Source organism: Sorex fumeus, unplaced genomic scaffold (assembly GCF_029834395.1).
Source record: "Sorex fumeus unplaced genomic scaffold, SorFum_2.1 ptg000045l, whole genome shotgun sequence".
Lineage (NCBI taxonomy): Eukaryota > Metazoa > Chordata > Mammalia > Eulipotyphla > Soricidae > Sorex > Sorex fumeus.
In genome coordinates, this window is record NW_026606102.1 from 19,830,554 (window position 1) to 19,855,975 (window position 25,422).

General features: G+C 46.1%; 1 protein-coding gene across 1 annotated transcript in view; it reads right to left on the reverse strand.

The window, feature by feature from the left end:
* Positions 1-15,658: 15,658 nt before the first annotated feature.
* The window catches only part of LOC130031124 (cytochrome P450 4X1), a 47,871-nt gene continuing 38,107 nt past the window's right edge, over positions 15,659-25,422 (reverse strand). The window contains exons 8-12 of the mRNA XM_056122402.1: positions 25,107-25,297; positions 21,565-21,698; positions 19,602-19,666; positions 17,479-17,561; positions 15,659-16,086 (exon numbers count right to left, since the gene is read on the reverse strand). Of these exons, the coding sequence (XP_055978377.1) occupies positions 15,912-16,086; positions 17,479-17,561; positions 19,602-19,666; positions 21,565-21,698; positions 25,107-25,297 (648 nt within the window). The 3' untranslated portion in view covers positions 15,659-15,911. The remainder of the gene's footprint in view (positions 16,087-17,478; positions 17,562-19,601; positions 19,667-21,564; positions 21,699-25,106; positions 25,298-25,422) is intronic.

The window sequence follows — 25,422 nt, forward strand, 5'->3', positions numbered from 1 at the left end:
TCCAGCCCCTCGGTGCCGCGTTTGCCCCCAGCGGGATCCCTGGAGCCGGCCCGTCCACTCCGGCTCTGCCAGCCCGTATCGATCTCGCTCCACCCCCTTTCCGTCTCCGACCGCCTCTCCCGGCCTCATTGGCGACCTCCTGCTCCGTCTTTTCCCGCATCCCTGCTCCGCATCCTTCCTGCTCCCGGCTCTCCCTCCGGGTCCACTGCGCCCCGATGCTGCCCCCTGCCGGCAGAGTGCCGGATGGATCGTCGTGGGGTGTGTGTATGTGTGTGTGTGTGTGTGTGTGTGTGTGTGTGTGTGTGTGTGTGTGCGCGCGCGCGCGCGCTCTACTCACCTGTTGTAGGACCAGGTGGTTGGGTAATACTTTTTTTTTATAGGATATCAATTTCTTTAAAAAATTTTTAGCTTTTGAAAGCGATAGTTTAGATGACATGCTTGCCATGGTGTTCATGTCCAGGGTATTGATGTACAAAGCTATTGCACCCCCCCCCCCCAAATGCCCAAGACCTTCCACCACTATTTTTACATTACTGCTGGTCTGCCTCTCCATTCTTTCCATCCCTTCCTCCAAGCTCGGTAAGCTAAGTTTGGAAACCAAAGCTGTATCATCGCTGGGATCAGTCTATGCCCTGGTTCTTTTCTCTCTAGACCACAGACGAGGTATTTATCCTCCCCTGCACTCTGCCATATATTACTTTACTCTATGCGCTCCAGTCCCACCCATGTTGCAGAGACCTCCGGGATTTCGAATTTTTCTTACAGCTGCACAGTATCACATTGTGTCTATGAACCAAGTCTTCTTGATCTGATCACCCATCACTGGACATTCGGGTTATTTCCTACCTAGCTTTTGTAAAGCACCGCAACGGACATAGGTGCACATAACAAATACTATTGTGTTTGTGGGTAGATGCCAAGAATTGCAATCAGAGTGTCTTTTGGGAGCTCCATCCCTACTTTCTGCAGGAAACTCTGTACTGTTTTCCATAGACACTGAACCAGATGACATTCCCACCACCAGTGGACTTGGGTTCCTTTCTCCCTCCACTCCCACCTACGCATTTTTGATAGCTTTTTTCTTTTTCTTTTTTTTTTTTGTTTTGGCCACACCTAGCAGTGCTTCAGGGCTTACTGGTACACAGGATTACTCCTGGAGAGGCTCATTATTTATGCCAACATAAATAATGTTGGCATTGAACCCAGGTTGGCATGTGCAAGGCAAATACCTTAACCACTGCATTCTCTCTGGTCCATTTCCAGTGTTTATACACACACACACACACATATATGTCATTTTCATTGTGTGCAATGATATCTCAACGTGATTTGATTGTTACTTCCCTGGTGATAAATGATAAGCACTTTTTTTCATTGCCTACTGATTACCCAAATGTATTCTTCCAGGAAGCGTTTGCTTCTGTCCTCTCCCCATGTTTTGATGGGGTTGACGTTTCTTAATTGCTGTTGAGCTGTGTCTTGGGTATTATTCCTTTATCTGAGGCGTTGTGTGCAAATATTTTCTCCCATTCAGAAGTGTGCCTTTTAAGTTTCTTTTGCCATGCACTTTTAAATTTGATGTAAGCCCGTCTCTTTAGTTTTGTTTCTGTTATTTTCCCTGGGCAGGAGCGATAGCACAGTGGGTAGGGTGTTTGCCTTGCGCGCAGCCAGCCCGGCCTAGCCGGGTTCGATTCCTTCGCCCCTTTCCGAGAGCCCAGCAAGCTACCGAGAGTATCTTGCCCACATGGCAAAGCCTCGCAAGCTCCCTGTGACGTATTCGATATGCCAAAAACAGTAACAACAAGTCTCGCAATTTGTTGTGAGACATTACTGGTGCCCGCTTGAGCAAATCGATGAACAATGGGAAGACAGTGCTACAGTGTTATTGTTTTCCCTATTGGAATCAAATCACTGAAGAATCCTCTGAGGTCTATGTCATGCCTTTGTTCTGCCTGTGTCATAGATGTATTTGATATATTCTAGTCTCATGGGTTTGAGATGGTTTTTAGGATGACCCCCTCTCCCCCAGCCCCCCGGCAGTTAGTTACAGGAGCAGAAATGCTGCTTGGCTGTCAGTCTTCAAGGAGCAATCAGATCAAGCTTACTGCTGCTCAGGTTAGAGGTGGGGTTGATAGCCCAGAGGGTCACCTCACTTCCCCGGAAAGCCTCACAGGTGAGTCTGGTGGCTGGATCCATCAGAGCTTGCTCTGCATGCAGAGTGGCAGCTGTCTCCTTTCTGGACTTGGTGACCCCTCCTTAGCTTGACTATCCTCCAGTTTTTTAGAAGTTTTCCTTCGTATTTTTGGGTTATACCCAGCTGTGCTCAGGGATTACTCCTTGTTCTTTGGTTAGGGATCCTTGAGGTGTTCAGGGAAACACATGGAGCATATGCGGTAGGAAAGATTGAAGCCTGGTCGGCCACATGCAAGGCAAGTGCTCCTTCCTGCTAGACTGTTGCCCCAGCCCCCTCTCCTCCAGTTTTTCTTCTCTCTCTCTGTCTCTCTCTCTCTCCTTCTCTCTCTCTCTTTTTCTTTTTGGGTCATACCTGGCGATGCGTAGGGGGTTTCTCCTGGCTTTGCACTCAGGAATTAGTCCTGGTAGTGCTCAAGAGACCATATGGGATGCTGGGAATCTGGGTCGGCTGCGTGCAAGGCAAATGCCCTACCCACGTTTGCCCTACCCGCTGTACTATCACTCCAGCCCCACCCCTCCTCTAGTTTTTCATCCCCGTAGTACACACAGTGTCTAAGACCTGGAGTCTGAGGATATGCAACCTCTGGGGCTGCTTCCAGCATGAAGACTTGTAGCTGCTCCTTTCCTTGGCCAAGAAAATGGGCTCTGTCTCGTCTTCTCTGCAGGACTGTGGGGACAAGATGGGAATGTTAGTAGGACACAAGGCACCTCAGGCAGGGTTCAGCTTATGTGTCACTTCTCTGTGTGGCCCTCCCCAGCCACCCTGAGGTAGGGGCTTTCTTTAGGCACCTGAGCCTGCTCTGCCCTCAGCCATGTCCAGGTCACTATGTTCGGTCTTCATCCTCCTCCTCTCTCCACACTTGTCACATGCCCTCCAATCCCATCCATGTTAGTAGCAGTGATTTCTTTATTCTAGCCTCAGGCCAACAGCTCCACGAGGGCCTGAAGGGGCCACTTCCTTGTTGTGGCTCTCATCCCCCAGGACAGGGCTGGCCTCAGGGTGGCAATGAGGCAAGAAGTGAGAGGCTGAGCCTTAGTCTCTGTCCAGCTGTCTGTTCCCACTCCACAGTCACACCCTGGCTCAGACACAGACACCTGCTCACACAGTCTTGTTCTGTGATTGATCTTAGATTCCTGGCAGGGAGCCTCCCTAGCTGTCCCTGCAGCCGGCCTTCACTCAGGATGGCCGTTCGGCGCCCTCTGCCTGCCGGTGGCTTTGGTGGTCCTCTGGTGGCTGCGCTAATTAGCAACAAGCTTTTCAACCCGTCCTCAGAGCCCGCTGTGCCAGGCCCTCAGGGTCCTTCCTGTGGACCTCCGTGGCTCTCCCGTGACACCAGGGGCCAAGTCCACACAGATCTCACATTGCGTGCAACAGTGACGGGGCCCAGGTTCTTGGGGGCCTTGCGGTTCTGATGACATCTTGCCTTTCTCTCTGGGAGCACAAGGCCTTCTGCCCGGAGACAATGTTTCAGAGGACAAGGGACAGCAGTGTTTCCGAAACCACGTTCCCTGGAGAGCTTGGTGCCCAGAGGAGCAGCACAGAGTGTGTGATTGTGTGTGTGTGTGTGTGTGTGTGTGTGTGTGTTTGTGTGTGTGTAGGGGCATCACCCTGAGCGAGGCAGGAAGGAGTGTGGACAGTGCCTCTGCCTTCTGGCTTTGGGCCAGGCACCCTGGTTTGAACCTGCATTTCCCCCCAGGCCGGGGGCCCTTTGATGGCCTCCCCGAGGGACAGAGGAGCTAGCCAATGGCACGGAGACTGGAACAGCAGGTGCCAGCGATCCAGCAGGAGAGTATAGGTGTCATATCCAGGGATGAACACATGGACCTCGGGAGCCTGGGGAACATTTGCAGGGATGGGCTGTGGGGCACACAGGCAGGACGCTCTGGTGAGCATTGGCTCGTGGCGTCAGACTGTGTGTTGGGTGCCCGCTGGGAGGCTGAGCACAAAGAATCATTTTGCTTCATCTGCTAATATTGCACTGTGGACTGTGAGCCCTCGGGGAGACTGCATCTTGCCAGAGTGTGGTAGAACATATTGAGCCAGGCGCTCTCTGGGCCCCGTAGGCATCAATGTCTGGCTGGTTATGCTGGGCCCTTGTGTGTGACTGGGCCTGTATTGTTCTGCCCGTAGATTTGGCCAGTGGACAACTAGACTCCTGAGCGGTTTCAACTGCAAGGTAGGGGTGGTGAGCACAGGGGCTGGCACAGTGGAGAAAGGCTAGGGAGAAATGGGAGGAGCCAAGAGGAGAATCTGGGATCTCAGGGGCTAGAACAGAAGGGAAGGCGTATCACCAGGGAAGTGCAGGGATGGAGGAGGTTGGGACAGTAGGGCGTGGGCTGCTGGACAGTGCCTGATGGTCCCTGAGGGCGACCTGACCCTGCGCCTATTTTCTCAAGGAGAAATGCAGACTCAGGGAGGGAGGTGAGCTGTCAAAGCCGCAGGTCAGTGCGTGGCCAGGGGCCTGGTCTGTGGACTTTCCAGTCGTTGCTAGTTTTGCCTCTGCTGAGTGTGTGCACGTGTGCACGTGCCATGAAAGGGGCCTGGAGGAATAAGACAGTGCTTCTGGCTACCTGGGGAGATGCCTCCGGAAAGGGAATGTCCCGAGCAGACCCAGGAGGAACAGCCTTGCTGTTTTGGTCTCTGTCCCTCCCTCGCTCTGCCAAGACCACCTCCCTAAGTGCGCGAATGAGCCTCTTAGTATTACTTTTTTGGTTAGTCTTTCTATTTTGAGGGAGGGATTTCTCCCTAGTAGTGTCCTGGAGTCCAAGGGATCACTTTTGGTGATGTTTGTTCAATCAGACCACGTACTTCAATAGTTAGACTCTGCAGTACTGGGGACCACTAAGGCTCAGGGGACCAGTAGGGCCAGAGACAGTGGTTCTGGAGTGCTGTATGGCGCTGAGGGTTGAACTGGGTCCATTCACCTTAATCCCCAGCTCCCCAGCTCAATTCTTTCTCTCTTTGGGATTTTTGAGACACACCTGGTGGTGCTCAGGGCTTTCTATAGCTTTGAGTTCAGGGGTCACTCCTACTGGGCTTAGGTGACCAAATATGGGGTGAGGGGTCGAATCCAAGTCAGGTGTGTGCAGGGCAATTACTTTATCCCATTCCCCAAACACACACACTTTTTTAAGAAAAGACAAAACAAAACAAAACAAAACAAACAACAACAACAACAAAAACCCGCAGCTCTGGTGATCCAGACGCTCCTACCTATACAGGGCAGAGAAGTTCCCTTTTCTGGGAGTTGCTCCTCATCCCTCCAGCACCCCAGGTTCCCAGACAGCTGCCTAGTGAGTTCTCAGTTGGCTTTGATCATGGCGCTGCTTTCTGAATTCTGGCCACATGAGCAGGTGCGTCATGGTGGCCAGAGCACAGCAAAAAATATCCAATGGAATATTTGGGTCTGGCTGGCCCTGGACGTCTCCACTCTGCACACTGACATCTCTTCCTATGAAGCACCCACTTCCTTCTCAGCACCTTCAGCCCCCTGCCCCCAGCACCCAGAGGCCCCTTACCTGGCCCACCCGCATGGCAGGCCCCAATGGAAGTCTGGGCCTTGACCCACCTGAGTGCCCTGCTAAGTGGGTGGTACTGCCCCCAGCACCCTGCCAGCAGCCTGGCTCACTCGAATCCTCCCGCATACCACCTTAGTGTTGACTGCCCGTCTGGTATGGGGTGAGGGGCACACTCTCCTGGTTTCACCGTTGCCCTATGCAAACCGTCCTCTGCATCGCCCCCGAGATCCTTCCCAAGCACAAAGGCGCCCAGGACCCGGCTCCACTCACCTGCCCCATGGCCTGCCCTGCGCAATTGGGTGCAACCATGGGCAGGGACTGGAGGCCAGGTTTCCCCAGGCCGATTCCCACCTCACACAATTTAGATATAATGTTCGGCTTGTTAGTTCCCGAGGAATCCCTTGGGAAAATAATATAGAAAATATAGCTTCAAACAAAATAGCTTCAAACTGAAAAACTAGGGGTAAAATGCAGCCCATTTTAGAGGTTGTTGGAGAGGAGTACGTGGGCTGATGACCTCTGAAGACTGTCCAGTCTCCTTGGCTTTTCTGGCGTAGCCTGCAATGTAATAAATAGCCACTAGATGGCAACAGGGCTAGAGCGATAGCACAGCGGTAGGGCGTTTGCCTTGCACGCAGTCAACATGGCCAACCCGAGTTCGATTCCTCCGCCCCTCTCGGAGAGCCTGGCAAGCTACCGAGAGTATCTCGCCCGCGCGGCAGAGCCAGGCAAGCTACCCGTGATGTATTCGATATGCCAAACACAGTAACAACAAAGTCTCCAATGGAGACGTTACTGGGCCCGCTCAAGCAAATCGATGAACAACGGGAGGACAGATGGCAACACCTGAACACCTTGGCATTGCCCTGCCCCTACCTCTCCAATCTTAGTCTCCAGTCCTTTGCACACTTTCCTCCCAGTTAAATTTTTTTAATTTAAAATTAAAAACATTTATTGAGGTTCTGTAGTTTACATTGTATTAATAACGGGCTGGAGCCATAGCACAGCGGGTAGGGCGTTCGCCTTACACGCGGCCAACATGGCCGACCCGAGTTCGATTCCTCCGCCCCTCTCGGAGAGCCCGGCAAGCTACCGAGAGTATTCGATATGCCAGACACAGTAACAACAAAGTCTCCAATGGAGACATTACTGGGCCCGCTCGAGCTCGAGAAAATAACGGTGTATCATGCACGTAATTTCAATACTACACCCATCATCAGTGCCTTCCCTCTCCCCCCTCTCAAGGACCCCAGCATCCCTCCTTCCTAAGCCCTCAAGCCCCCCAATTCAGCTGTGTGGTCAGTTCTCCTATTATGTTGCCTTTGACCCTTTGCTTCTACCTCGCTGAATCTCACAGGTCCCACACTCGAGAGAGAGATCATTCTGTGTCTATCTCTTCCCTTCTAGCTCACTGATCTCTAGTCCCATCACGTTGCTGCACATGGCATGCCTCTGCTCTTTCTTAGGTTTGTATAATACTTCATGGTGTGGATAGACCACAACTTCTTGATATGTTCCTTTGTCTCTGGATATTTGAGTTGTCTTCTTGGCTATTGTACTATATGGCTGTTTGTACAATCCTGACACAACCTTTTTGTTACTCTTCCCTCCTCAGGCCTCTCTTGCCTCCCCACTGTTTCCTGCTTAGAGTTTATGATGTTAATGTTTAGCACTTACGTTTTCCACTTCTGTAAGCTTCACCTTCCACGGGGCCTCTCTGATCCTCTTTCTCATTCCTCCCCACCAGCTGGCTGTGCTCTACAGAGCATGAAACACCCTAGGCACCTGGCCAGCTGCCTGCATGGAGCAAGGGTTAAGTGTTGAAGGAGTGCATATGTCAGCAGACCTGGCTCAGTGACTTCAATCAGCTGGGTCACCTTGGGGAAGCCACCTCTCTTCACCCTAAATGGGTACTGAACAGTGGATCGACCTGGTATCTGCGGTGAGTTTAGTATGATGCCCTGCCCGGCTGCAGACTCAGGACCACTGTACTCAGCCACTCTCATCACTCACCTGCTCCAGTTGAGGACTTTAGACATGGTTTTACCCTGACTTTTTCCTTTATCAGGCAGAGTCTGGAATTAGCCTGTGAGCTGACTGAGATGTGCCCTGCTGGAGAGCAAGTTTCAACTCCCCATCCCTGATGCCCCACCATGCCCCATCATGCCTCCTGGTTTCAGTTCCTGATGTACCAGGTTGGAATACAGCAGAAGGTCTGTCCCTTGCCAATCCCCATGGATCACTGCTCTTTGGCACAGTCGCTGGATAATCCAGGTCACTGTGCCTTCCTGGGACAAGCACCCAGGAGAGGATGACCCCATTAGAATCTAGGAACATTACAGGGTTCTGGTAAGGTGCTTGCTCACTCACTGCTGGTTTCTATCTGGGTCAAGTCTGTTTATGTGTAATTGGTAATACCACAGTGTCAGCAGTGAGGGAAGGATTCCAATTTTCTGAGGCCAAACACTTTCTAAAAGTTCACTGGAAAAGTTAGAGCTTTATTTTTGCCCCATGCCTGCTCCTGTTCTTGATCCTTTCTCTCTATTGCACATCGTAGCTTGAACCATATGGCAGAGCTCACACAGTTCCTGCAACAGCATCAGCTCTTTCCCTGTGCTGTGACAGCAAGGCCACGAGAGGATCTTTGTGGGAGATGCAGTGGTGTGACTCCACGATGAGAGACCCGGTTGGAAGGGAGGAGTTTTGTTTTTCAATTTAATTTAATTTGAAAAAATTGTATCACAGTGAGATTCAGTTACAAATTTGTTTTTGAATGGGTTCATTCATAGAATGTTCCAATACCCATCCCTTCACCAGTGTATATATCCCACCATCAGTGTCCCCGGTTTCCCTCCCCGCCCTTTTCTCTCCCTCCCCCCTCCTTTCTCTCTCTTTCCCTCTCTCTTTCCTTTTGGGCATTATGGTTTGCAATACAATTACTGAAAGATTATCATGTATATCCCTTTACTTTCTTTCAACACTCAGTTCTTGTCCAGAGTGATCATTTCTAACCATTATTGTTATACTGGCCTTCTCTGTTCCAACTTTGGTACCCGTACCCCACCTTCCCCTATACACACTCGTGGCAAGAGAAGCAAGGTATTTGGATCCTAGGACTGGCCTGCCCTCCATCACCTTTTGCAGATATATATATATATATATATATATATATATATGTGTGTGTGTGTGTGTGTAGGCTGGAGCGATAAAATATATATTTGTAGGCTGGAGTGATAGCACAGCTGTAGGGCGTTTGCCTTGTGTGCAACCAGCCTGGCCGAGCCTGGTTCAATTCGTCCGCCCCTCGGAGAGCCTGGCAAGCTACTGAGAGTATCTTGCCCACATGGCAAAGCCTGGCAAGCTACCCGTGGCGTATTCAATATGCCAAACACAGTAACAACAAGTCTCAAAAAAAATGGAGACGTTACTGGGCCCGCTTGAGCAAATTGATGAACAATGGGAGAATATATCACTTAATCACTTAATCCCCGTTATTCATCGATTTATTCGAGCGGGTGCCAGTAACGTCTCCATTCATCCCGGTTGCGTGCTAGCGTAGCCCAATGGTATCTGTTCGTTTTAGGAACATGTAGAGCCTCAAACCGATCATTTAGGGTCTTGACGAAGAAGTCTGACCATCTTATAGGTGGCCGTCCACGTGATCTTTTGATGTCTCGTGGAATCCAATCAGTAATGGCTCTAGTCCAGCGGTTGTCTGTAAACCTCATTACGTGTCCAGCCCATCTGATTTTTGATGTCTTGGCAAATGAGACAGCGTCCCTGATTCTTGAGCGTTGACGAAGATCAGAACTCCGGATTCTAACTCTCATTTGAGTGAATCGTGATATTCCAAGCATAGTTCTTTCGATTCCTCTTTGAGAGACCCGAATAGCGTTCTCATCCTGTTTTCGTAGGGTCCAGGTCTCTGAGGCATATGTTAATGCAGGAAGAATAGTGGAATCAAAGAGATGTGCTCGTAGCTGGAGGTTCTTTGTCCTTTTAGTTATTTCTTCAATGCTCTTGAAGGCATTCCAAGCCGCTCTCTTCCTCCTGCGCAACTCAGGTGCCAGGTCATTCATCATGTTGATTTCTCGACCTAGGTATATATAACTGTTGCATTCGGAGATGGTGGTTCCGTTGAGAGCGAATGGAGCGTCAGGAACAAGGCTGTTTCTCATAAACATTGTCTTCGTAAGATTCAGCTGTAGTCCTACCTTTCCACACTCACAGTCAAAGTCCGCCAGCATTTGTGCCGCTTGGCTGATGTTTGGTGTTATTAGAACGATGTCATCAGCAAAGCGGAGGTGGTGTAGTTGCCGACCATCTATCTTCACTCCCATGTTTTCCCATTCTAGTCGTCGCATGATGTTCTCGAGGGTGGCACTGAAGAGTTTTGGTGAAATGGTATCACCCTGCCGAACCCCTCTCTTGATATGGATGATTACATCTTTGTAGAATGGTGAGATCTTGGTAGTGAATCCGCAATAGAGCTCACGAAGGATCCTGATGTATTGAGTTTGTACGCCCTGATTGGCTAGGGCTTCCATGACCGCTTCTGTCTCAACAGAATCAAAGGCCTTCTTTAAATCAATGAACGTTAGACAGAGCGGCATCTTGAACTCCCGAGATACCTCAATGAGCTTGGTTATTGTGTGGATATGGTCAATGGTACTGAATCCTTTTCGGAATCCAGCTTGTTCACATGGTTGTCCTTCATCTAGTGTTCTGCTAATCCTATTCAGGATGACTCGAGTGAATAGTTTGTAGATGACAGACAATAGGCAGATTGGGCGATAGTTGCCAATGTCATGGATGTCTCCTTTCTTGTATAGTAGTACAGTCTTGCTGGTTTTCCATTGGGATGGAACCTTGCATTCAGACAGGTAGCGTGTGAAGAGTCGAGCCAATGTATTGATGAGTACTGATGGTAAGTTCTTCAGGTGTTCAGGTCTGATCTTGTCTGGGCCAGGTGCTTTTTGTTTCTTTACCGACGAGATGGCATGTTGGATTTCGGAAGGGAGAACATTGGGAACGACATATCCATCATGTGGTATGTGGTATGTGGGCAAGTGGATGTGGCTATTAAAGAGATCTGAGTAGAAGTCATGAATAATCTTCTCCATTGTCCTTCTGGAAGATGTGATAGATCCATCATGATGTCGGAGGGCAGTCATCTTGGTTTTGTAGTTGGTGAAGGACAGGCGGGCATTACGAATGTTTTTCCCAGCTTCTGCTGCATCTACCAGTACTGCTGCTCTCCTGTTTTTGAGGTCATCCTTGATGGCTTTTCTGCACTGTTTTGCCAGTTCGGACGTTTGCTTGTGGTTGCCTGAGGCACGTGCCAAGCCACGTTGGCGAATAAGTTCAAGAGTGTTCGAAGAAAGACGGTTTTTTGTGGTTATCTCTCTCTTGGTATTCCTTGCACAATCATGGAGGTGCTGAATCATTCGATCGTATTCCTCATCAATGTTGTCAATGACGGCATCTTCCCATGTTGCCGCAACAGAGCCAAAGAGTTCCCAGTTGGTGGTTGTTCTGGGAGTCCTCTTCTTAAACCTTGCATTCTTTTCTCCTCGATCTGTGAGGTAGAATTTTGCACGAAGAAGACGGTGGTCTGATCCCGTTTGGAATTTTGGGACAACAGCAACATCGGTTAGGCAAAACCTCCGATTGAATATGATGTGGTCTATTTCATTGTGGAACCATCCATCGGGAGACTCCCATGTCCAACGTTTAGATTCAGCCTTTTGGAATTGTGAGTTACCATGGAAGGTTTTGGTTGACATGATGAACTCAGACAGTCTGTCACCCTGTTCGTTCCATTCCAGGCCATGGGTTCCGATGTGGAGTTCATCGACTGATCTTCTTGGTCCTATCTTGGCATTAAAATCACCGACAATGATCTTGTAGAAGGTGTGATCTTCTTTATAGAATTTCTCCAGCTCCATGTAGAATTTCTCAGTTTCTTTTTCACCATAACTGGATGTTGGTGCATAGACAACAAAGATAGAAACTGCCGGTAGTGAGCCACATTTATTCAAGTGTAAACGTCCGATTCGGGTTGTTAGGCACTCAAATGAATCAATGCTTGTGACTAAGTTTGTGTTGACAAGGATACCGACACCACCAACGCCTCTTTTATCACATGTTCCAAGGAACAGTTCTTCTCCAGTGTCGAAAACAGCATGATGGGATTGATGTCTTCTTGTTTCGGTCAGACCAATGATGTCGTACTTGATCTTTTGTGCTTGTACCATAAGGTCTTCAATGGATGCAGCAGATGCCAGCGTACGAGCATTAAAAGTACAGACAATCATTTTTGTTTTTCTGCGTTTTGGCAGCCTATGTCTGCCTTGGTGTTTTATCAGCTTCTCCTTCCATATCCTTATATATATATTTGTGGGGGCCAAATGCGGTGCTGAAATTTGAACCAGGGTTGCAGCCACAGCTGCATGCTAAACAAATGCATGCATTTATACTATCTCTCCAGCACTAATATTCGTTTCTTGAAGACAACAACCTCCATGGCAGAAAGCTCCATCTTCAGGATTTGTGTCTTAGCTAGCTGGTTTATTTATGGAATCTGAGGCAGGGAACCCAAGACAACAGGCAGTACTGACTAATGTGGCAGCTCTGATGGCTAGATCTGTAAATGACAACTATTCTGGCCATGGGAGATGGTTAGTTGGTATTGTCAAAAGCTGCTTCAGGCAACAGTTGGGGGACCAGAAAAGAAGGCTTGGAGCAGCATTTAATGGGTTACAGGAGTGTGTGTGTGTGTGTGTGTGTGTGTGTGTCTGTGAGTCTGTGAGTCTGTGTGTAATCAGGCCCTCAGGCTAGGGAGATAATTCAAGGGACTGAGTGAATGTATAGCCTGTGGGAACCCCAGTTTTCATCCCTGGCATCACATGGTCTCTGAGAACCTCCAGGAATACCTTCTGAGCACAGAATAATCCCTGGGCACCACCAGGAATAGTCTGAAAATTAGCTAAACCAACCAACCAACCAGCACCCCAAGTTTTCATGCACGGCAGTTTGTGTTCTACCACTGTGCTATATCCCTGTCCTTGTGTGTTCAACATAACGTGTCACCTGGACTCCGCTCTGGTGTGGGAAGACATACTTTTCCATATGTTAATTCAGTTTCCAGTCTGTGGTAATTTTGTGGTCGTTGATTTTTTTTGTAGTCATTGATTTTTATCTATTGTCTCTCTCATCTTTCATTCCTCTAGCCATTTTTTTCTACTAAATTTGGATTTTTTTGTATTTACTTTTCTTGTTTCCTAAGTTATTATATAGCAAGGCTATTGACTTATCTTTCTCTCCATCCTTCTTTCTCTTCTTCTTCTTCTTCTTCTTCTTCTTCTTCTTCTTCTTCCTCTTCTTCCTCTTCTTCCTCTTCTTCCTCTTCTTCCTCTTCTTCCTCTTCTTCCTCTTCTTCTTCTTCTTCTTCTTCTTCTTCTCCTTCTTCTTCTTCTCCTCCTCCTCCTCCTCCTCCTCCTCCTCCTCCTCCTTCTCCTCCTCCTCCTCCTCCTCCTTCTTGTCTTCTCTCTCTGTTTATATGCGTGTGTGTGAGTGTGTGTGTGTGTGTATGTGTGTTTGACCACACTTGACAATGCTCAGGAATTGAACCTGAGTCAGTTTCGTGCAAGGTAAATGCCTATACTCCTATACTCTCTGTGCCTTAGTTCATGAGTTTAATTCCTTTGGTTTTTAATGCATAAATGTAAATGCTGGGCTATATGGTGGTCCTATGTGTTTTCATAGGGTTTCAACAATTAAAATTCCACTAATAGTGATAAGGATTTCATTTTGTTCACATGATCACCAACACTTACTATCTTTGCTTTGCCTGTTTAAAATTTAGTTTGTAGGCTAGAGTGCTAGTACATCAGGTAGGGTGCTGGCCTCATATGCAACTGACCTGACTTTGATCCCTGGCAGCCTGTATGGTCCTCTGAGCTCCACCAGGAATAATTTCTGAGCACAGAGGAGGAGTTATCCCTGAACATTGCCAGGTGTGGTCCAAAAACAACAGCAACAAAGACAACAAAAAATGGGATTGCTTTTTTGCAATTGAACTGTAAGAATCCCTTATGTAATTTGCATATACCCTTTATCTGATAGTTTGTAAATGTTTTCTCCCAATTTATAGGTGGACTTTTCACTTTGTTGTTGCTTTCTGTGCTGTACAGAAGCTGGAAATCATGGAGACATTCTTGCTCAGGCTCATGAGAGGATTTAGCACTCAGAAAACATATCAATTATCTTATAATGTACTAAATAAGTCTTTTAAAAATCCAGGACAAAAAAGTAAGACTCTATAACAAAGTTCACACATGTTTCTAAAAATGTAAAGGTGACGTGACAACAGACACCATACAGTTTTTAAAAAGCAGAATGGAAGAAATTACAAATGAAAGTTGTAATAAAGTTGACCAAAAAATCCTCATGTGAGTCAATAAGAAAAAGACAGGGTAGGAGTGATAGTACAGCTGGTAGGGCATTTGTCTTGCATGTGGCCCACCTGGGTCTGATCCCTGGCACCCCACATGTCTCACCCTGAGTGAAGAGCCAAGAGTAGGCCCTGAGAACTGCCAGATGGGTTGCCCCCATACCCTCTTCAACAAAAAGGACAACAAACTCCATAGGGATAAAAAGATGATATACAGATCACAGAGGAAAAGAAAAAACACAATGACCAGTAAGTACCTTGTATAGAACAAATTAGATGTCAAATACTAGAAAAGTGATAAATAAGTGATATCATATAACATATTAGAGAATGGTAAAGCCGCAGTTAGTAATCAGATGTATCTTTATTAGGTGATAAGGCAAGAACAGTATGAAGTGACATATCTATAAGAATACATACCTATAAGAATATGTACATTTGAGAAAGTCTGAAAGAATACACATCAAACTTCTGTTTTTAGGAAAAACAGCAAGATCAATCAGGAGAGAAAGCTATGAGTTATGTGAAGTGAGACTTACTTTTTTACTCCACATACTTTTAAATTTAATTAGTTTATAAAAAATTGGGGGGTTTTTGGCCACATCAGGCAGTTACTCAGAGCATACAGTTGGCTCTGTGCTCAGGGATTATTCCTGGTGACGTTCAGGAGAACATATGTAGTGCTGGGGATTGAACCAACTGAGCCGCATGCAAGGCACTATCCGTTGGACTATCTCTCTGGCTTTGTATATTTATCTTTTTGTTCTGGGTCACAACCTGCAGTGCTCAGGAGTTACTTCCTGTATTTTTGTTAATTTGGGGCTACACCCAGTTATGCTCAGGGGTAACTCATGGTTCTATACTCAAGGGTGCTTGGGGGACCATAGATGATGCTGGGGATTGAACCTGATTCATCCACCTGTGAGGGAAGTGCCTTACCCACTGTATTATTTCTCTGGCCCCAATCACCATGCTTTGTGCTCCAGGGTTGCTCTCAGTGCTAAAGAAGCCATATGGTGCCAGATATTGAATCCAGACTTGCATGTTCAGCTTGTGCTCCACACTGTTGAGCTGTCTCTCTGGCCCTCTACATGCTTTTTAAAAATTCTTTGATAGTAAGCATATATTTACCTATTACTTATATAAAATGAAAACTACTATTAATTTGGATTTTGGGCCAATCCAGTGGTTCTCAGGGTTTACTCCTGACTCTGCACTTAGAGATCACTTCTGGCATGATAAGGAGACCATATGGGGTGCCAGGGATCATACTCAGGTCAGTTGTGTGCCAGGCAAATGCCTTATTCATGTACTATTTCTTTGGCCCCATGAAAACTATTTTTAAAAAAAGAAAAAAGGTCAGGAATGTAACTCAGAGGTATTATACATGTCTTGCATGTCCAATGCTTAATATATATGGTAATATATACATATATACACTATACACATATGTGTATATATATATGTTTATATATGCCCCAAAAGAAAATATATGGCCTAGGAAAAATTCTCGGTAGGAGTAATAGTAGCCAGGATCCTCTCAGACAGAACTTTTAAGATCTGGAAACTCTCTTAACCTTTTCCAGAATAGATTTAGGTGAGCTTGGATCTTATCTGAGATAGTGTTTGCTCCATTGAGATTTCGCCCATCTCCTTATCCCCCCATACCTTGATTCTTCTCATTCGATGTAACTTCACTTTGAAGCAACAACAAAAAGATTCAATCATTAGCGTATCTTGGCCTCTAAGAGTTGGGAAGCTTCTGCAGGTACAAGTGGATCCCATTTTGAGGTTTGAGGATGATCTGGGGCAAGACGACAAGCGGTCTGGTGGGGTCTGGAGTCAATCTGAAGCGGAGCAGAATCAAGGCAAGAGCCACCTTCAGTGTCACCATGGCAAAGTGCTGCCCGATGCAGCTCCTGCAGATGTGGGGTGGGGGAGGGGAGAGAGGCTTGAGAACTGGGGTGACTTCCCCTTCTTGAGATCATAGAGTAACACAGCGGATGGTAGAGGAGTATTTTCTTTTCTTTCTTTCTTTTTTGGTCACACTCAGCAGTGCTCAGGGCTTACTCCTGGCTTTGTGCTCAGGAACCACTCCTAATGGGCTCAGGGGACAATATATGGAATGCTGGGAATTGAATCCAGGTTGTCTGAATGTAGGGTAAATGCTCTCTCTGCTATACCATTGCTCTGGCCCCTAAAGCAGCATTTTTACACTAAATGCCATAAAACTGTTGAACTATAGAGTTATTTCGTGTCTGTAGAGTGTAATTGTGTCCTTCAAGATATGAGCAGGAGGCCCAAGTTCTCATCCTCCCCAAATAAGGGGCAGTTGTAGTTTCTTTTAGAATTGCATTGCCTAATGAACCTAATGTAAAACATGCTGGCAACACTGCCGTGGAGCATGCATAAGTGTTATGAAAATAGAATTTAAAATTTCTCATGCAAAAAAAAGATAGAAAGGTAAACACCGGTATTAATTAATTATATGGGGAATCATTTGATAGTGCGTGTGCATCACTGTATCTCAAATCACCACAATTTTTCATTAAGTATATTACAATTCTACAGGTCAATACCTCACTAAAGTTGAAATTTAGGAGAAAAAAACTGTCTTTCCTGTGTTGGGTGGGCTGCATTGAACCTCTGATCCTCAGTTTCCATGGGGGAGTGGCTCTGAGATCAGGGTACATTAGGAGTGATTAGTTTTGGTGAGACTAATGGGACCTTCCAGTGCTTAAAGAGGCACCAAGACCTAAGCTTGGGTTGTTTGGAAAGAATACAGGAAGCGCAGCTGCCGGTTTCCCCGGGCAACGGCGGAGGCGGCAGGGAGGGGACCTGAGAGCCTCCGGCAGCGCCAGACCTGGAGGCCAGGGTTTGGAACCGAGGCCAGGACAGCCATCGCCACCAAGAACTGACGTGACCAGGCCCCGCCGCAGGTGCACTTGCCGTAGTGCAGACCCCACTTTCACCGGTGCGCGTGTGCTCGCCCTCATTCATTATTTTATTTTTTTTGGAGGAGAAGCACACCTGGCGATGCTCAAGAGTCAGTACAGAGCCAGGATTAAGTCCTGAGCACCGTTGGGTGTGGCCCCCAAATAATAAAAAAATTATTTTAGATACTGTGATTTCATGCATAACACCTTCAAGTACCACCCTCTGCCAAGTGACCATTTCCCCCCCCCCCCCAAAAAAAAAGAGCAGTTCTCGGTTAAAAAAAAGTAAGACAGGGTATCCAGGGAGAATCTATAGAACAAAGGGGCTAGTGGGAACATCTGTTTGGTACATCAACAGTTTCAATTTGTCCTCACCTTGGTCCCCCTGAGAAAGGTAAGAAGGAGTGGGAATGTCTCTGATCAGAATTCTCCGGAGAGAACCTCAAGGGGTTAAAGACCTGAAATGAGAGAAACCCCATGCCCCAAAGACCATTAACACATTTCTGAAGTTTCTGCTTAGGAACTTGACCCACAGAAATCTACTGTGAGCCCCATAAGTACTTTCAAGTGTTCTGATAGCAACAATTTGAAGAGGTAAAATTAATTTTAATAGAATTTATTTAATAAAAAACTATTACCAGTTCTAATGTATTCAATACAAACACTTATTAGAGAAACTTGTTTTTAATGCTAGGTCTTCGAAATCCAATATGTATTTTGCATTTCCAGCATATCTTCACTCAGACAAGCCACATTTCAAGTGTTCAATAGCCACATGTGGGAAATAACTAGCACAGTGGCCTGAGCCACTCCCCATAGGCAGATCCTGTCTTGCATCTAATTGATGAATCTATCCCCAGAATAAGTAAGGAAAAAGTGTGTGTGTGTGGGTGTGTGTGTGTCTGCGCACACACACACATACACAGAGAAACACCATAATAGCAGTAACATTTTCGGTTCGGAGGTAAGAATACACACAGACAGGCTGCCCAACCTCCTGTTACATGTCACAGATTTTAAACCCTAGCAGCTTATATAAAGGGAAATATTCAGATAGCTTTTGCATGCCTAGAGTTTCAAGAAAATTGACTCAGGAGTTCACACATCTTCTTTGCCTCTCAGATCCTCTGTCCCTTCCCTGCCTTGCTCCAGGGGCAGAGAATCTGACTTCCATAGCTTCCTATTGGGTTTGGCCAATAAACGGCATGGACAGCAGATCTAGAGAGAGGGAGAGGGCACTTGCGGAATTTATTTCCTGAGCCCCCTCATCCCAGGCTGTGCCATGTTGGTTGCATGGTCCACTGAGGACCACAGTCCTCTTGGATGACCTTTCCAGCAGTAATCTCCCTGTTTTGTGAGTATTTCCCCATGTCCCATCAGTCCTAGCAATGGGTAAACACCAGAAATTATCTGCACTATTTTGCTTTATCCTAAACCCTACCTAGACCTCTATATGTAGTTCCCTTAAGAAGCCTCCATCTCGTCAAAATCTTTGTCAAAATCATCCGTATGTTTACATTTTTCTATTACCTTCCTTAGATGTCTTTGAAAAAGATCTCTTCTTCCTCTTCCTTTCAGTGTTGTTGTTGCATTCCCACATACCTGCTGATGGGGCTTGCACAGTTTTAGCTCGCTGTGGGTGGCACATTAGGGTGCTATGCTTTGCACCTGGCCATGATGCTCCTTGAGTTTGCACTCCTTGGGCTGCAGAGCCTGCAACATGCTTGCTGGGGTGTACCCTCAGTTGAGGTATAAAAGCTACATGGTGCTCACTGGGGGTTGCTGGGGTGCTCACAGACATGCTTACCACAGGTTGCCTGGAGCTAGCTCTCATACAACTTTTTCCCCCCTTTAATTGCAGTAATTCACTGGGGGTTGTATCTCTCTCTCTCTCTCTCTCTCTCTCTCTCTCTCTCTCTCTCTCTCTCTCTCTCTCTCTCTGTGCTCACACATACCTGATTGCGTGCAGCCAGAATTGCTTGTAGCACTGAGATTAGGGCTGCCAGGCTCAAACAGCAAAGCTAGGATTGTGCATGACATATGTGAGACATAAATATAAATTTGTGACCATATACTTGCAAAGCAGATGTTCTAGGCCACTGCACTATTTCTCTTGGTCTCTTGCCAGAATGGATTGTTATATCTGGCAAAAGAGAGGTTAAGTTGCTTGAATGCCTACACTGACAGGCCATTACTGCCTCTACCTAAGTAAATTCTAGATAAAACTTGCAAGATAAATGACTGAAGTACAGATGGTGAAAATTTAGAACAGACTGTGTGGCATTGTGCTACTTTGGTCAATCAAGGCAAAGATGAAGTAGAAGTAAAGGGAAGAGAAAATTTTTGCTTAGTGAACGGTTTCACACTTTTGGTCACAGGATTTAGTTTTGTTGGCTTTGTGAAATTTACCGAGCTGTTTAGACTTTTCCACACAGATGTAGCAAAGAGAATTCCACAGCACCAATTCTCTGGTGGACTTACATCGAAGACAGTCATACCTTTGGATCCTCCCAGATGGAAGGATTGTGGTGAAGACCCCAAATGCTGAGAACCACAGTTATCCCTGAGAAAGGAAGAAAATGAGACTGGATGAGAAAAAGGCAAATTTTGAGCTACTTCTACATGGCCCTTGAGTAAGCATTTTCTTCTTTTTCATTTAAAAAAATTTTCAATTTTTTAAATTAGGCACTGTGATTTAAAAAAGCTGTCCTTAATAGAGTTACAGTTATGTAAGTGCAATCCTACCACCAGCATCAGCATCCCTTTTCCACTGAACCCAGGTTCCCTCCCACCCCTTTGCCTATTTTTTAATAGGCACAATTTAATTATTCTAATTTGGGTCTCATGGTTACAGTACTGTTCGCTCTGGTGGGTTTTTTTTTGGTATTTAAAATTTGTTTTTAAATTTGGGGTCATACTATACTTGGTGGTGTTTGGGGCAACTCATGGTACATTGCTTAGAGAACCATGTGGTTCTGGGAATCAAACTCAAGTTGCTGGCATGCAAAGCATGTACACTAGCCCTCTGCTTATCTCCATCACAGTCATCACGGTCCTCCCGTTGTTCATCGATTTGCTCGAGCGGGCCCAGTAACGTCTCCATCATGAGACTTGTTACTGTGTTTGGCATATCGAGTACGTCATGGGGAGCTTGCCAGGCTCTGCCGTGCGGGCCAGATACTCTCGGTAGCTTGCCGGGCTCTCCGAGAGGGGCGGAGGAATGGAACTCGGGTCGGCCATGTTGGCTGCGTGCAAGGCAAACGCCTTTCCGCTGTGCTATTGCTCCAGCCCGCTTATCTCCATGGCCCAAGAAATTTCTTCTTGAGGAAAATAAGCTGGCACAGCTCAGTGTGCTATAGCTGAAGAAGACAAGGTGCAGGGGCATCTTAATTTTCAAAGCAATGTTTTTGGTAACACATGGGATTTTTATTAGGGAGCTATTGACACTCTGTCAAAATCATCACTATGCTTACATTTTTCTACTATCTTCCTTAGACGTCTCTTAATTCAACACAATACATCCACTATATACAGCTAGCTTTCATAGGACGAGAACTTAGAATTATTGTGTTTAAGATAGCATTATCATGTAGCTCCAGTGAAAGGTGGGGAGTAGCTGCAAATATTTGTGTGGTTAGGGAATTAAAAAAAAGAGATAGGAAAATTCAAGGATTTTTGGTTGGCAGGGATAATTCTGGTAAACTAAAAAAAAAGTCAAAGGAAGTGGAAGACTATTGATATTTGATACTTGCGGTCTTGTTGGCTAGTTTCCAGGGGCAAGAATTACTGGAAATCAAAGTCAGAAGATGAAGAGGGTCTCAGGCGACTACTCTGCCATCCACTTACCCTTCCCTAAACCAGGGCTGCTCTGAAGAGCCTTGGGCTCCAGGTGCAGACTTCATGAGAGTTCTAGCTCTACACTTTGGGGGTCCCAGTGGGGTTTTGGCTACAACAAAATATTTGAAATTGCTTTAAAACTTTGAAGTACTGTATAAGTTTCCACTAAGAGCAAATCTCAAAAGGATGGGTAGAATTTGAGAATGTACTGGAAAGTCTTCTCTACACTGCAAAGTGCTGCCCATGCTTAAGGCTGATATTTGGGTGATGGAGTCAACATCTACATTGTGTCCTTCTAAAAGAAGACCTTAATTCTGACCTGCTATAAAGTCTCACCTGGGTGTTAAAATCAGCTCATCTTAGAAACTATGTCTCACAGGGAAAGAAACCCAGGACTGGGATTCTAGAGATTGGGGCTTTGGGAATTGTCTGTACCTTCAAGAAAGTCTCTGAACTTTGATCAGGGCATGGCTGTTGACATGTTAACAGGTGCCTGCCTTAAGGGAATGGACCTTCAGATGATCTTTTGCCTTCTCTAAGGGTTGAGAACCCCACTGGTGTTGGATACAGTGGCCCCAAGACTCCCAAATCTCTAGGAAATGCTTAAGAAGAGAAGGCAGTGACCTGCAGGCAAGGAGCGTCCATCGGGGAAGGTAATGGGCTTGCTGAGTTCTCTGGAAACAGACGGGACTGGAGGGGCCAGTCGGAGACTCTCCTGGATACACATTGTGGTGTACGACAGCTCACTCAGCTGGTCCCTGTGAGGACAAGGGAGGGCCAGAGGGAACTCAGTCTTCAAAGCAGTTCAGAAGGATGATGTTTATCTTTTCCTATTTGATGTTTATTCCTGGTACATCTCATCCTCAGGTTAAGCTCTTTTGCCTGTTGATTTCCATGAGAGAATGTTAATGGGTCTCTCTAGACCGCCTGAGGCCCAGAGGAAGAAGAACCAAAGAGTTTACAATGTCCTCATTATGAAGTGAGGGGCTAAACCAGGAAGCACCTTTGGCTAAGGATTCACTAAGGAGGGTTTTGAAAATCACTTTTGCAATCTTGAGTCCATGATATAAATCAAGAATATGTAAAGAAAGGATAGGATGGAAGAGGGGAGGCTTAAGACTTTGGGGAGGAGAAAAATAATCCTCTAAAGAGATTTGCTGGAATGCCAGAGTGCCAGGGAGAATGGGGGTATTTGCCTTCATCTTAAGCTAAGAAGGGCTTCAAGAGGTCCACTTAGACCACCTGGCATGGACCCTATAGATTTTGTGGAGCACAGGACTATGAGAAAAGACTCAGGTCTTACAGAGAGCAGAGGAGAAGAGCAGGGCTGAGCCAAGAATGTGCAGCATGTCATCAGGGCCAGGAAGCAGTGGGAGGCAAGCTCCTGAGACTGTTTGAAAGACCCCGACCCAGGCATCACCACTGCAAAGTTCCTAGAGGGAATCACCAAGAAACCCAGGATACACTCATGGACACTGACTGGCCAGGCAGTTTGCACAGTCAGATCACAAGCCTCTTTCTTCTCATCCTCTCTTCCTCTCAGGACCTTTTCTGGAAGAGCCAGACACTGCAGTGAGGAGGAGCTATTGAGTAAGAAGACACCAGCCCTTGACTCTTCCCTTTCCCCTCTGCTGGTTTCCAACCCAGAGAAATATTGTGCCCAAAGGAAAGGACACACTCCAAATGAGTAAATAGTGTGTGTGTGTGTGTGTGTGTGTGTGTGTGTGTGTGTGTGTGTACATGCGCATGTGCTTGTGTGCTTGCTTGCTCAGGAGTGCTACTTCCTGGCAGTGTTTGGGGTGGGGGACTATGAGGGGTGCTGGGGATTTAACCAGGGTCACTGTATGCAAGGCAAATGTCATATCCTCTATACTATCTTTGGCGCTGGAACTGATGATTTTAATACTATGCTGAATTAGTTTAATTACTGAACTGAGACACTTCTTGTGTGAACACAAATGGAAACTCATGAGAATCATGCCAGATTTCACTGGAGAACTGAAAAGAATTTGTCCTCTGTGGCATGTGTGAAGCAGCTGCAGGAGTAGGGAGGGAGAGTTAAGAGGTATGTATTTGTATTTTTGCTCGTCAGTTTGGATCAATAAATGGTTGCATATATTTCATCTTGATTCTATTTGCTCCTCTAATCAATTAGTTTTGAATTCAGGTTTTGGCCATTTGGTGGTGTGACATTTTGATTCTGATTTCTTTCTTCTTTGAGCCAGAAAATAGGGAACAATTCAGTTTATCCGGACCCTTTGCTTATTTAAGAAAAAGAAGAGAGGGGTTTTTACCCCATGGAAAAAATAGACTGCGAGACGCTAATGGAGAAGGCATACATATCAGTTGATGGAAATGTAAGGCCATTTGATAACATATGTATATATTATCATATATATTAGTATAGAAACCGGTTTTATTCTCTGTGGCATTGTTGCTGTCTCACTCATTTCCCCCACTCCCAACAATTAATGGACTTATTAATTAACTTAGGACTTTGTTCTCTCTCTCTCTGTCTCTCTCTCAATCTCTCTTGGGGGGTGGCAACTTAGATGTGCTCACGGCTTACTCCAGGCTCTACACTCAGAAATCACTCCTGAAAGTGCTGTGGGGACCGTATGGGGTTGCTGGGGATTAAACAGAAATTGGTTGTGTACAGGACAAACACCCTACCCACTGTACTAGCACTCTAGTTCCAGGATTTTGTTCTCTTATCTGATATTTTATGTAACATTTTCATATTTCACATTTACCAAATAAAGAAAGGAGAGAGCAAAGTTTGAGTTGCATGTTTATCTACCCCAATTAAGGTTAAAATATCAGTTAACCTGGGAGGTAGTAAGCAGTATTTCCAAATTAAATAAATTAATACAAAATGATTAATCAACTCTGAGTTTTGTACTAAATATTAGATTTTTAATTTTGGGGGGTCCTCCTCAAGTGATGCTTAGAAGATCCCGGGGCCCCACTGTCAATTCTCAGCCAACTGGGTTGGTGGTTCAAAGCAAGGTGCTGCCCATCCCATCCATGGTGTCGCAGATACCCAGGTCACACTAGAGATTCTCAGACCAATGCTTGGGGAGCTATGTGGTGCTGGGGAGGAACCCTACCATGTGTCTTAACTGCTATACTACTTCCAGTGCCTAGACCTTTAATTTATCAGAGGAAATAACACATTTTTTAATAAAAAGTGAGATCACTCATGTACCTACGTAGATCCAAATTTTCCTTTACAAATGTTCTGAGACGACCTTTCTATTTGAGAAATTGTCTTTCCTCCTATAGGACTGGGTTACATTCTATCTTTCAATCCCTTGGACCTGCAAAGTAATGATACATGGAATATCCTGTTAAGGTGAAGTGTGGCTAATGTCAAAGAAGTTTGCAAAATGCATGTCCAAGGGACAACTCCATAATCTGGGCTTCATAAACAGCAAGAGATACTCAGAGCTAACAAAATGGAGTTGAAACTTTCCACTTGGCAAACTCCTACTCACTTTATATGAGGTGGTTAAAGTGTCAAAGGAGGGCCCTGTGAGTCCCCCTACCAGGCTGGGAGTCTGTCACCCAAGTCTGCATTGGCTACATGTCTCACCACCCTTACTGCTACTGCCAAAGCGTCCATCTCTTGTACTAGAGCTAACGCATGTAAGGCACACATGGCCACACCCAATCTTGGTGTTTAACTGCCTCAGTCCTAAAATTGTCCTCAGTCTACAGTTGCTTAATTCAGCAACAGACTCTTATTTAGTGCTATGTTCAAAGTCCAAAGTCAATTCTGAGAAATGAAATTAGTAACTATTCACAAAAGTCTCTTAGATTTATGATTTACTCATTCGATTGCTCAAAGGAGAGTCCCACTTATGCCTATCATTCAAGCCCTGCAAGCAAGTCTAAGCATCAAGCTCCCACCTTCCAGACATTAGAACCTGATTGAAGAAACAACTAGGAGATGTATCACTGATTAGAAGCTAGATGGAGCAAGGAACTAATGGATGAATAAGGTTCTTTTCAAAAGAAAGGAGATAATTTTAGGCTTGCTAGAAAAGACAGAATGTTGCCTCTCCCACATACGCACTTCTTGAAGCATTATGGTTCAGATACCAGGAGAGAGAAAAAAAATCACAGGAGAACCACGATGAAATGTTTAGGGATGCAGGTCTCACCAGGTGATGGAAGACCCGTTCCCCAGGACGATCCTGATTTCTTCTCGGCATCTCTCCTGGTGCTCAGGATTCAGAGCCAGGTGGTAGAGGAGCAAAGAGATGCCCCCTACTGTGGTGTCATGCCCTGCCAGTAAAAACGTGTTCACTTCAGACAGCAGGTCAGCATCTGGAAAGCTTTCGACGTTCTCAGCCTAGGAAGTACAGCAGAGGTAGTTAATGTCAGTTTGCAGATTTTTGGAGGCCCCAGCTAAAATGGTTTTAGGAAAAATATTTAAGAAAAAATAATATTTTTTCGCTTTTTGGGTCACACCCGGCG